The following is a 13,913-nucleotide window of genomic DNA, read 5'->3' on the forward strand; positions in this document are numbered from 1 at the left end:
CACAACCTTGGCATGTTGGGCAATGCTCTAACCAACTGAGCTAGCTACCTGACCAGGATGAAAGTGCTCTATTTTTATAATCAATGTCACTCTGAAAATGCTTCCTTTTCTCATTCTCTCCCACTCTGGTTACTCTTTTACTCAGAATCTGCTGGTCTTACATGTTTTATTGCCAAAATCTGAGCTCTGTTAGATACTAAACTAGTATTGATTGAAGGAATGAATATTCTAGAATGTACTACTAGAAAGGCAGCATTAAACTGGAAACAAAAGAGCAATGGAAAATTGGACAAATAGGACCAGTACCAAGTCTGGATTACCTTATTTTAAAACACTTTTTTTAATCCTCACCCGAAGACATCCTTTCTTTGCTCTTAAGGAGAAAAACATCGATATGAGTGAGGAACATCAATTAGCCGCCTCCCACACGAACCCATACCAGGGATCATACACACCCAGACTGGGGATCAAACCCACAACCCAGTCATGTGCCCTAACCAGGAACCGAACCCACAACCCTTTGGTTACAGGATGACACTCCAACCAACTGAGCCATACCAGCCAGGGCTTCAAGGACTTTTAAACGTAAAGTACCACAATGAAACTAAAGTCCTTGTTAAAGCCTTCACTAATAAAATTAGACATGAGACCTAGGAAGGTAGAAGAAAGTAGGGCAAAGGTCAAGATGATCTGAATAAGGTAAAATGCTATGGAAATGCAAATAGTGCCCTTATTTTACCTGATGACTTAGCCCCACTCTTCTTCCAGAAGGCCATTAATTCAATGTACTTTATTGAGAACTTATGAATGTACCAGGCACTATGAAGAAACAAAAGAATTAAGGCTATTGACTTATTCAAGTTTACGGTCTAAGAGTTAAGGCACAATTAACTTGATATTCTACTAGAAGTAAAAAGTTACAGGAGATCTTTGGGGTGAGTTATGACTTCTAAACTAGGTAAAATCTTGGTGAGAGGGAAGATTTGTTGAAGAGAGTAACACAAGCAGATCTAAGAAGGCTCCAGATCTATTGGGAGAAGTGGTAGTCGTCTCATTATGGAGCCGGGATCTGTGAAGGCGGAGGAGTGGGCGATGACTGGAAAGGTGGGGCTTAGCTGTTGGGACCTCATTTGGCTGGCCATGGGAAGCCACGGGGGGTGTCTGTGTGATTCTTTATTAAGCTTAATCTCATGGCAGTGAGTGGAGTATTTTGGGACCTAAAGAGTTTGGGGTCTTGCAGTAACCCAGGTGAAGAATAATAAAAGTCTACGATGGGTATTAGAGTGGGACAGAAAGGGGGGAGTACAAGATCTCAAAGGTAAACAGGAATTAATAGCAGTGACAAAGGGAGGAACCCAATGTGGTTCCAAAGTTTCATGCTTTTGGAAATGGTGATACCAAGAACAAAAAAGGGCAGGTCAGGAGAACCAGGTTTGGTGGGGATGGTGAGATCAGTTTAGAGGTATTGGGTTGGAGTGTAAGACTCAGTCAGAGATGCTCAACAAGCAGTTGCAAGTATTGGAAGAGCAATCAGGACTTAGCGCTGATAGTCGTCACAGTTGAGAGTAGTAGATGAGACCTGAGTGGGGAAGGAATGAACAAAGGTCTAGAACCCTGGGAAAAAAGAAAAGCAAAACATCATTTAGAGTCAGAAAAAAGAGGAGGCGCCACTGAAAGATGGCTGGATAAGACCAGGTCACTGTATCAGAGCGAGAAAGCACAGACAAGGAAGCTCTCCCCGTAGTCTGGAGATACGGTTCCAGGCAGGAGAGAGGCTAGAGCAGGAGCAGAGGAGATGAAGAGAGATACCACAGGTAGAACAGTGAACAAGATTGGGCAATGAAGTAGAATATGGAAAGGAAAAGGGAGGATGACTAGTTGTCGTGTGTCTCTGAGAGTGGTGGTGTTGCTGACAGAAATAGGGAACACCGGGGAGTGGGGGGTAGAGGGAAGATGCTGACTTTGGTGGTAGATGTGGGCAGTTTGAGGTGACTGAAGCCCCAAGCACAGATGTTCAGCAGACAGTTGAACAAGAAGGACTGAAACAGGATTCAGGGCGATGCAGAAAATTGGCCTTTAGGTGTATTATACCTCAAAGCATGAAAAAGATGGGTTTTTTAAAAAATATTTTTTTTTACTTATTTTTAGAGAGAGGCAAAGAGAGGGTGAAAGAGAAATATGACATGTGAGAGGAACATCAATCAGATGCCTCTCGCACACCCCCAGCCAGGGACCTGGCCTGCAACCCAGACATGCACCCTGACTGGGAATCAAACAAGCAACGTTTCGCTTTGGAGGATGACTCCCAACCCACTGAGCCACCCCAGTCAGGACATGAATAAGAGTTTTGAAAGAGACAGACTAGAGGGAAAAGCAGAGCCCAGGACTGGGAACAGACTGTCATTTAGGGTGTAAATTGTCCAATGCCTGACTTTTACTCTTCCTGCCTCTATGCTAAGTTGATGGAAGGTGCTTACTAAAGATTTGCAGAGTGACATTGATTATAAAAATAGAGCCCGTTCATGCCTTCTTTACAGCTTTAGAAGAGGTGAGTTCTTACTATGCAGGGGGCTTATGTCCTTTCCATGGCTTACTGCTCCTTTCCCCCCATTCCTCCCTTCCCTTATTCCCTGTTTCTGATCCTTACAGCAGGTAGTCCCATGTCAATTCACAGGCCCATTTATAGGCTTATTTCATAGGTTTTTTTGTTGGATTAAATGTGTTCATTAGTCAAAATGGCATTTTTATAAGTAAAAATGACTTTTTATCTATATCTTTTCGAGGCAATTCATAATTTAAGATTTATCATACTTAGTGAAGCTTTTGATGAGTAGCATTACATTCAACTTGTTATTTTAGGATGTGGGATAATGTATTTGTTGAACTGTTGAAAACCACACTGACGTTCCATGCTGTCTAGCTATATTGTATTATTGCATTAATGTCTGGGTTGCATTTGAAGTTTGTATCATTGACTCTTTGGTCTCTTATGTTTTAGGCAAGGTAAAGAATCCTGAATGGAGCAGAAATGAAATTCCACATAGTTGCGGTGAGGTTTGTAGAAAGAAACAGCCTGGACAGGACTGCCCACATTCCTGTAACCTGTAAGTTCGAATGCTAGGTCCCTGCGGGATGCCCAGTGGACACACTTTACTCAGGGCTTTGAGTCCACATATCTGGTTAGCATGTAACAGGACAGGATAAAAGGCAGTATGGTATCACTTACTGAGCCCTTACTCTATAGGAGTTAACTCACCAAATCCTTAAAACATCCCAGTGATGTATAGATATTTGTCATCTCCATTTTACATATGGGGCTCAGAAAGGCCAAATGTCCTAGCCATCACAGTGCTAGGACATGCTGGAGCTGGGATTTTCAAAGTCAGTGCTCCTCTCACTGTATTACACTGCTGGCTTCGAAAACACGGTATCTCGCACTTATACCCAGATCCAACAGAGTGTATAGGACTTCTGTTTGAGGAAAGGCAACTGTGTAGGGTCCTGTTGGGCAGTGTTTTTAGGATGTGAATCCCTTCCCTGCAATAAGAAGTGAGCTTTAGAATGTATCCAATCAGCTTCTAAATAATAAGATAAATGCACAATAATAAACAGTTGACCAGTTACAATTAAATTTCTACAAACTTTGACCTCCAACCAAGATTTACTTCCTGGGTTAAAGTCACATAACAGTTATGTGATGTTGAACAAGTTACTTAATTTCTCTGAGCCTGTAATATAATTATGATATGAGTGATTTACAGTTCTGATTAGTAAATGAATTGGTATTCCTGAGAGGCTTGGTACATAGCCTGGCACATGGTAAGTGGTCAGAAAGATGGTAATTTTTGCTTTTATTACCCAGTCTAAGAGTAAAACACATCAGTGTTATCTTGCATTAAAGATACTTCTGCATGGAGCAGGAGTAAATGTTGGCCTAAAGATCTTATGATCAAGGTATGGGGTGGTGCCGGGGAGTTGTCATTGGGCTACTCATCGGGCCAGGCAGCGTGGCCTGCCACCTGGGCAGTCAGCCCCTCCCCTTCCTTTGACTGCTTCCATGGGTCCTTCCTCCGAGCCCAGCGACTCATGTATTTAAACTATTACTTCCCTAAAGTGGCATTTTAAGTACACTCAGTAATAAGAAAATAATCCTTTGCACGAACTGTTTCTCCTAAGCCTACGGTAGAAATGGGCCCCGCTGAACCATCAGAGAACATCAAATGTGATGTAGATCAGGTGATTAACACCATGTCTGAAGGGAAAGGAGGCCATAAATTTTCTTTTTTGTGGTCTGGAAATTCTACTCTTGATTTTGGGAACTCCTGTCAGGACCATAGAGGTTGCCGTACCCCAGCAGCACCTTCCTTTCAAAAGAAAGCTTTGCATTTCTCTAATTTATACTTATCAGGATTGAAGCCACACTTGGCCCCTTCATCTCTCTATTTTGGGTTGTTCTCATAGATCACACAGTTCTCTAGAGCAGTTGTTCTCGACCCTGGCTAGCCATTAGAATCATTTAGGGAGCATTTTTAAACACCTGTGCCCAGTCTCTACCTCAGAGCAGTTGAATCAGAATTTCTGGGGGTGAATCTGAGCATCTGTAGTTTTTAAAGCTGTCCAGGTGATTCTAAAATGTAGCCAGCATTGTGAACCACTATGCTAAAGGTTATAAAAACTTAAATTAAGTACATGCTTCATGGGTATTTGAAATAACCTGGAGTTATCCATTCCTGACCAACAGTTTATCAGTCTTAAGTTATTTAAATATGCAGCCATGAAAACGGTTTAACCTGAAAGGGTTGAGGCATATCATGTGAAATGCAGTTACTGACTAATGGTACTCATCTGTAAACACGCACACATGCTTTAACTCAGTTTTCTGTGGGTTCTGTCAAAATGGGTCGGTTACATCAGAAGACTAGGCACTTATTTCTTGGTTATCTTCAGTGTTTAAAGCTCACTTAAGAATTATCAGAACTAATTCAGAAGTCACATTAAAAAAATCCAAGCAGACTTTATATATATATACGCACACCTGGTTTTATATTTGTAAGTCCTCACCCAAAGATGCGTTTATTGATTTGAGAGAGAGAGAAACATCGATGTGAGAAACATCAATCGGTTGTGTCCCGTATGTGCCCCAACCAGGGATCGAACCCACAACTTTTTGGTGTGCGGGACAGTGCTCCAACTGAGCCATCCAGCCAGGGCAGGCACACCTGGTTTTATACCAAATTCAATTAACCTACTTAATCAGTTAGACTTGGCTTGACTGACTTTTAATTCCCAAAGGACTGTGATTTGCCATTATTCAGGAAGTCCCCAATCTCAAAAATAAATAAAGAGCTACCGTAGGAGTTCCCACCATGTGTTAAGTAGTGGTATTTCTGAACAGGTATGTAATTTACCAGGGTGTCTGCTTTGAAGAGGGCAGTATTTATTTGCATATGTAATTCCATTTTGTAGTTTTCTTCTTTCTATCCAGAGACCTAATTCTGACTGTAGCATGTTGCCAATCTTTCCATGAGTCCATTTCCCCTTTATTCTCTCCCTGTTTTACCAGTATGCCTCCCCTCACGTCAGCCTTCTTTTCCCTGTTCCCATCATGAGCCCATCGTTGGGTTATTCTTTCACTGATTAATGAGAAAATGTCTATACTTCTCATGGACACAGTAGATTGGAGCTCTGTTATTTTGCTCAGGTTCTAAAGGACTCCCTTGGCCATCCTCCCAGTCACCTGAATGGCAAGCAGTTTTTATGCCTGCACACTGCACTAAGTGGGCCAAGGCCATACTTGGAGACGGCATCTCTGACTGTCAGACCCAAATAAAACCAGTAGTTTGACTTGGGCTTTACTTTTCTGGCTAAATAGTCTAAGATGATGATGATGCCAATTCTTTCTATGTAAAAACATTGTTATCTTTGTTTAAATAGTTTAATCAACTTTAGACAAACACTAAAGCATTCCAAAGTCAGTTCATATGTTGCCATATTACACTGGGAGTCAGTTGGGGCAGCTTTGTCATTTACAGGTATGATTTATTCATCCAAGTTTTTCTTTTTTAGCCTCTGCCATCCCGGACCTTGCCCACCCTGTCCCGCTTTTATGACTAAAACATGTGAATGTGGACGGACCAGGTAAAGTTAAAATTGTACTCTGAAGAAGACTCATTTTCCACATTGATGATTTATGTGTGAATTTCTAAAATAAAAGATTAGTGGGTAAGTGTAAATAGTATTTTTCTATAAATAGTAGTTTCTTACTCTGCCTCAATCCAGTTTTTCAATCTAAGTAATTAAGAAGTTATACACATGGTGAGATTACTTACCGAAAAGCCAAGGTGACAGCGATTTTTTTTCTTAACCCTCTCCTGGGTGAAAGAAGCAGGAATTGAGCCCAGGCCTTTATAGGCCCGGAAGACAGGAACCATTACTGTGGCCGGCACAGTATCTGGCATCTAGGAGGTTTTCAGTGAATGTTGTTGAGTGAAATAAGTGACCCCAGAGTCTGCCCTCTTTTCATTATAGTACGAGTTCTCCTGCATCATCAGTGCAAGGATCACTGATAACTGCGAAGTGTCTCTGATAACCCAGTGAGACCACAAGGTGACTTGGGATCGTGCAGATTTTCAGTAATATGCGTTTGTTTAATGTTTACTGAACTTACGAGGGTAACGGTGTGGCCTGAGGGTCACATGCAGTGGCTCTGGGTCAGAAAGGCCAGATCATATCTGGGCCCATCTGGGCCCTGCCACTAACTAGGTGTTGACCTTGGCATGTTGCTGGGTTTCATTGAGCCTTGTTCTCTTATCATAAAGTAAAAGTGATAGTGTTTTCCTCAAGTGGTTGATGTTAGCCATGATGCTGAGCACTGGAAACTGAGCACTGATCATCTTAAGTACGTAACAGTGATTTTTTTAAAAATTGATTGTTTCATTTTTTAGAGAGGGAGAGAAACATTGATGTGTTGTTCCACTTATTTATACGTTTATTGTTTTTTCTTCCTGTATGTGTCCTGACCAGGGATTGAACCTGCAGCCGTGGTGTATGGTGATGATGCTCTAACCAACTGAGCTATCTGGCCAGGGCACATAACAGTGGCTTTTTTAAAACAAAATATGTAGTTGATGTAGGAGTAGGGGATAGAATAAAATGCTTCACGCAGGAGAGTAGACTCCAAGCTCTAAACCATTAACCTGGAAAGAGACCTGAAGACAATGTATTAACGCCCTGGCTTCTTTTCCTTCTCTAGCTGATAACTCAGCAGAATCAGGATGTTTATTAGAACAAAGGCAGAATGATTTCCCCATCCTGAATCAAAGTCATAGACAATATGTTCTTAAGTATTATAGCTGCATAAAATGCCAGAGTGCCAGGTCCCTGGAGAATGCCATTGTGTTCATTCTGAGAATCTGCATTATAACCACACCTCCCCAACTTTCCTGTTGACGTCCATAAGTTACTGTGGGAGCTCCAAGCCCCGTCGTCTCCTGCATGCTGCTCACAGGAACTCAGAGAAGAAATTGCACGTAACAGAAACTTAGGAATAGCCTTTAGTTCCTCACTGGCTAGAAGGCAGGTGATAGAGAAAGGCAGAATGGGAAGTAAGGAAAGAAAAGAAGGAAAAAGAAGAAAGTGGAGAAGGGGAGAGTAATTGAGGAAATAAGGATTAGAGAGGAAAACAGAGAAAAAGTGGGGGAAATGGGACCAAGAGAAAAGTTTAGTAGGTTTTGGGGGAGGGCTTGGGCTCTAGTACTGGTTTAGCTGTCAAACAGGAACTCAGTGTTCAGCATTAGACTAATGCTGTCTTTACATCTACTGCCTTCACAGGCACACAGTTCGCTGTGGTCAGGCTGTCTCGGTCCACTGTTCTAACCCATGTGAGAACGTTTTAAACTGTGGTCAGCACCACTGTGCTGAGCTGTGCCATGGGGGTCCGTGCCAGCCTTGCCGGCTCATATTGAACCAAGGTAAGTGGTGAACACGCCATCCAGTAAAATCAGTGTACTTTTCCGGAACCTTATTATGGTTGTCCTGATGACATCTCAAACCTGTACTCATAAAGACTATTAGCTTTTGTACCTTGGGTAGAGAGAACTGGAGGTATATTAACATTTAGATGGTTTTCATTATTTTATTTGCACAATACCAGTGTAGGTCATTGTTTTATATAATTTGGGCAATATATTTTTTTTATTTATTTGACAGAGAAAGTGTGGGGTTGGGGGGGAGGGAGGAAGGGAGAGAAAAACATTAATTGGTTGTTCCACTTACTTATGCATTCATTGTTTTTGATACTTGCATGTGTGTGTGTCCTGGCCAGGGATCGAACCTGCAACCTTGGCATATTGGGACAAGGCTCTAAAAANTATGGTTGTCCTGATGACATCTCAAACCTGTAGTCATAAAGACTATTAGCTTTTGTACCTCGGGTAGAGAGAACTGGAGGTATATTAACATTTAGATGGTTTTCATTATTTTATTTGCATAATACCAGTGTAGGTCATTGTTTTATATAATTTGGGCAATATATTTTATTTATTTATTTGACAGAGAAAGTGTGGGGTTGGGGGGGAGGGAGGAAGGGAGAGAAAAACATTAATTGGTTGTTCCACTTACTTATGCATTCATTGTTTTTGATACTTGCATGTGTGTGTGTCCTGGCCAGGGATCGAACCTGCAACCTTGGCATATTGGGACAAGGCTCTAAAAAACTGCACTATTTGGCCAGGGCCAGACAATAGGTTTTAAAATGTCATTTAAAAAGAACTTCTTGGACAACTTTTAAAAAGTAACTACTTTTTTTTTTAATTCTTGTTCAAGTACAGTTTTCTGTCTTGTATTCCCTGCCCTGCACCCCGCAGTGCTCCCCACCTTCCTCCCATTTCCGCCCCCCACCTTAATTATTGTCCATGTATCCTTTATACTTGTTCATGTGAGTTCTTCCCCCTTTCCCCTGTGATTCTCTCCCCTCCCCTCTGGACCCTGTCAGCACATTCTGTATTTCAGTGTCTTTGGTTACATTTTGCTTGCTTGTTTGTTTTGTTGTTTAGATTTCTGTTAACGGTGATATCATATGGTATTTGTCTTTCACTGCCTGGCTTATTTCGCTCAGCATAATGCTTTCCAGTTCCATCCATGGTGTTGCAAAGGGTAGGAGCTCCTTCTTCCTTTCTGCAGCATAGAATTCCATTGTGTAAATGTACCATAGATTTTTGATCCAGTCATTGACCGATGGGCATCTAGGTTGCTTCCAACTCTTGGCTACTGTAAATTGTGCTGCTATGAACATCGGGGTGCATAGGTTCTTTTGGATTGGTGTTTCAGGGTTCTTAGGATATACTCCTAATAGTGGAATTGCTGGATCAAAAGGCACGTCCATTTTTAGTTTTCTTACAGAATTCCATACTGTTTTTCATAGTGGTTGTACCAGTCTGCAATCCCACCAACAGTGAACTAGAGTCCCCTTTTCCCCACAACCTCTCCAACACTTGTTTGTTTGTTTCTTTGTTTATGGTAGCCATTCTGACTGGTGTTAAGTAGTATCTCATTGTGGTTTTAATTTGCATCTCTCTGATAGCTAGTGATATGAAGCATCTTTTCATGTGTCTCTGGATCCTCTGTATGTCCTCCTTGTAAAAAGTAACTACTTGAAAAGGATCTAGAAAGTTCAAAATAATCTTCAAAAATAGTGCAAAATTAACAGTTAAACTGCCTGATTTCACCCTGACTGGTGTGGCTCAGTGGTTGAGTGCCAACTTACGAATCAAAGGTTTGCTGGTTCAATTCCCAGTCAGGGCATATGCCTGGATTGCAGGCCAGGTCCCCAGTGTGGGACATGTGAGAGGCAACCACACATTAATGTTTCTCTTCCTCTCTTTCTCCCTCCTTTCCTCTCTCTAAAAAATAAATAAATAAAATATTTTTAAAAAGTAAACTACCTGATTTTAAGACTTACAAAGATACAATAATTATGACTGCAGTTTTTCAACCAGGGTGTTAAAATGATTCAATGGAAAAGGAGAGTCTTTTTACAAATGTTGTTAGAACAGTGAACCTGAACCCTTATCTCACCCTGTACACAAAATTAATTCTATCAGTACCTGGGTAAAGCTTCCAGAAGAAACTATAAGAATATTTTCATGACTTTGAGTTTAGGCAAAGATATTTTGGATGAAGCAACAAAGATACTAATCATAAAAGAAAATAATAAATTGTATTTTATCAAATCTAAATATCCCTACTCATCCAAAGGCACAATTAAGGAAATAGATAAATCACAGATTGTATTTAAAGTGCTCCTACAAATCAACAAGTTAAACAGTGAGCAAAAAACTTGTACAGATGCTTTATAAAAGAAATATCTATAAATGACCTTGCCTGGATAGCTCAGTTGGTTGGAGCATTATCCTGATACACTAAAGTTGCAGGTTCAGTCCCCAGTCAGGACACATAAAAGAAACAACCAGTGAATGCATAAAATAAGTGGAACAATAAATCAATGTTTCTCCCTCCCAACTTCTCTAAAATCAATTATATATATATATATATATATATATATATATGTACATGGCTAATAAATACATGAAAGGTGCTTAACATTTTTAAACACTAGGGAAAAGTAATTTAAAACCACATGAGTATAATAGTATAACCATTTTAGAAAACAGTCTTTGATTCCTTGAAAGGTTAAACATAGAATTACTGTGGAACCCAGCAATTTCATGCCTAAGCATATACATAAAAGCAATGAGATTATGTTTATGTCCACACAAAATGTGAATGGATGTTTATAGCAGCATTATTCATAATAGTGAAAATGTGGAAACAATCCAGTTGTCTTATCAGCTGTTGAATGGACAACCAAAATGCCGTATGTCCATAAAATGGAATACAGATGCTCCTCAACTTATGATGAGGTTACATCCCAATGACATCTTAGCCTAGCCTACCTTAAACATGCTCAAAACACTTATATTAGCCTATAGTTGGGCACAATCATCTAACACAAATCTATTTTATAACAGCATTGAATATCTCATGTAGTTCATCGTGTGTATTGATTTAACAACATAAAGTCAAAATTTGTAAGTTGAGTCATTGTAAGTCAGGACCATTTGTATTATTCAGCCAAGAAAAGCAATAAATATTAATACATGCTATGAAATAGCTGAACCTCCAAAACATTATGCCAAGTAAAAGAAGCGAATCACAAAGGACCACTTAGGTGATTCCTTTGTTTTATGACTGCCTCTGATCTGCAAGGATCCTGAGTGACAATGTATAGGTGCCCTATAGTGTTTTGTTTCATTTTTTTAAGATGTTATTTATTTAATTTTTGAGAGAGGGGAAGGGAGGGAGAGAAACATCGATGTGAGAGAGAGACATCAATCAGAGAGTACAAGAGTACCTCTTGTATTCACCCTGACTGGGGACCAAACCTGCAGTCCAGGCATGTGCTCTGGCTGGGGATCAAACTGGTGACCTTTCACTTGGCAGAACAACATCCAACCCCTTAGCCATACCAGTCAGGGCTATAGTGTTTTATTGTATTAAGTTTTACCTTGGTGTAATGCTGTTGATTTTTTTTCAATTTTACTTATTTTTAGAGAGAAGGCAAAGGAGAGAGACAGAAAGGGAGAGAAACATCCATTGGTTGCCTCTCACACACTCCCAATCAAGGACCTGGCCCAAAACCCAGCCATGTGCCCTGACTGGGTATTCAACCAGTGACCTTTTGGTTCACAGGCAGGTGCTCAACCCACTAAGTTACACCAGCCAGGGCAAGATTTATGATGGCATTTTCAATAAGAAATAGCCCTATGAAATGTTTTGTGGTGTGTTCTATAAGGGCTATAAGGATTTTATGTAAGGAACCATGCCAGCCTTATATTACTTGGTGTTCTCTTTATGGGTTCTCTTGGGAAAAACTCCTATCTGGTATTAGTTCTAAGAATATTTTTCCTTAGAGGCAGTAATCACTTTTTATCTCAAGAACCCTGTATAACTGATCTAATGTTTGTCTTTATAGTAGTTTTTTAAATTTTTATTTATTTATTTTTAGAAAGGGGAAGTGAGGAAGAAAGAGAGGGAGAGAAACATCAATGTGTGGTTGCCTCTCATGTGCTCCCTACTGGGGACCTGGCCAGCAACCCAGGCATGTGCCTTGACTGGGAGTTGAACCGGTGACCCTTTGGTTCTCAGGCTGGCACTCAATCCACTGAGCCATACCAGCCAGGTTGATAGTATATGTTTTTTTTTTTAGCTGTGATTTATTCTGTATCCGTAGCATTGTTTTTCTTTCTCTTTTCACATTTTTTATCTGTTTTCTTGTTCTGTTTTATATATCCTTACATTTGTCTTCGTATCATTTTGAGATAAGGCAGGAATTAAGTACTCATTGGTAGTTTGGTCTTAGCAGAATAGACTGTGGCGTTGGAGAGTCCCTTTGATCTCTGTACCATTTTTAGCACTTGAGTCGTGTGGGGCTTTTACTCAGGTAAATCAAAGTCTTTTTGTACAAATTCGTATGGTTCCCAGTCTCTTCTCTTCCGTTTTTGTGTAGTTGATTTTTCAAACTCAGTTGAAGACTTTTCATTTGTCTGCATTAACTATCTAGCAAAGTATTTTGGCCATGAGTATAGTTTATCTTTTCAAATTATAATTCTCCTAGGATCCCTTTAGCTTTATCTAGACTTTTAAAGCATTCCTTCTAAGTCTTTTTAAAAATATATTTTATTGATTATGCTATTACAGTTGTCCCAGTTTTTCCCCTTTGCCCCCTCCACCTGATATCCTCCATTCCCTCCAACAATCCGTCCCTTAGTTCATGTCCATGGGTCATGCATAGAGGTTCTTTGGCTACTCCATTTCCTATACTGTTTTTAACATTGTCCTGTCTATTTTGTACTACCGATTTGTATTTCTTAATCTCTGCACCTTTTCCCCATTTCCTCCCCCCTTTTCAACTGATAACCCTCCAAATGATCTTCATATCTATAATTCTATTTCTGTTCTGTTTGTTTGCTTAGTTTTTTTTTCTTGTTTTAAAAAAGATTTTATTTATTTACTTTTAGAAAGAGGAAGGGAGGAAGAAAGAGAGGGAGAAAAACATCAGTGTGTGAGAGATACATCAATTGGTTGTTTCTCACATGCACCCAATGAGAATCTGGAGTGCAACTCAGGCGTGTGCCCTGACCTGAAACTGAACTGGCAACCCACCCTCCTCACTCTGGTTCAGGGGTCAGCACTCAAGTCCACTGAGCCACACCAGTCAGGGCATTTAGTTTCTTTTTAAATTCAATTATTGATAGTTTTGAATTTGTTGCCATTTTAATGTTCATAGTTTGATCTCCTTTTTCTTAAGTAAGTGATTAACTTCACCTTTACCAGGTCTGGGAAGCACTTTATCTGCCTTTCCATTCTAAATGATAGCTTTGCTGGATAGAGTAATCTAGGTTGTAGGTCCTTGCTTTTCATCACTTGGAATACTTCTTTCCAGTCCCTTCTTGCCTGCAAAATTCCTTTTCAGATATCAGCTGATCTTACTGCTTTTAAGATTCTCTCTTTATCTTTAACTTTTGACATTTTAATTATGTTGTGTCTTGGTCATGTCCTGTCTGAGTCAATCTTGTTTGGGGCTCTGTGCTTCCTAGATTTGTGTGTCTATTTCACCAAATTAGGTAATTTTTCTTATATCATTTTATCAAATAAGTTTTCAATTTCTTGCTCTTTATCTTCTCCTGGCACCTCTATGATTCAGATGTTGGTACATTTGAAGATGTTCTAGAGTCTTCTTAGCCTGTCCTCTTTTTTTGGGATTCTTTTTTCTTCTTGTTGTTCTGATTGAATGCTTTGTTCTTTATTATGTTTCAAATCATTGATTTGATTCTCAGCTTCATCCCCTGCACTGT

The 13,913-nt window shown here is 40.1% G+C and overlaps 1 protein-coding gene across 1 annotated transcript in view; it reads left to right on the forward strand.

Moving 5' to 3' along the window:
• Window positions 1-13,913, forward strand: part of NFX1 (nuclear transcription factor, X-box binding 1) — a 73,826-nt gene that overhangs the window by 17,907 nt on the left and 42,006 nt on the right. Inside the window, exons 5-7 of the mRNA XM_037035722.1 lie at window positions 2,999-3,104; window positions 6,067-6,138; window positions 7,831-7,970. Coding sequence (XP_036891617.1) covers window positions 2,999-3,104; window positions 6,067-6,138; window positions 7,831-7,970 — 318 coding nt within the window. The remainder of the gene's footprint in view (window positions 1-2,998; window positions 3,105-6,066; window positions 6,139-7,830; window positions 7,971-13,913) is intronic.

The sequence above is a fragment of the Sturnira hondurensis genome, unplaced genomic scaffold (assembly GCF_014824575.4).
Source record: "Sturnira hondurensis isolate 20B ecotype Veracruz unplaced genomic scaffold, ASM1482457v3 Scaffold0022566, whole genome shotgun sequence".
Classification (NCBI taxonomy): Eukaryota; Metazoa; Chordata; class Mammalia; order Chiroptera; family Phyllostomidae; genus Sturnira; species Sturnira hondurensis.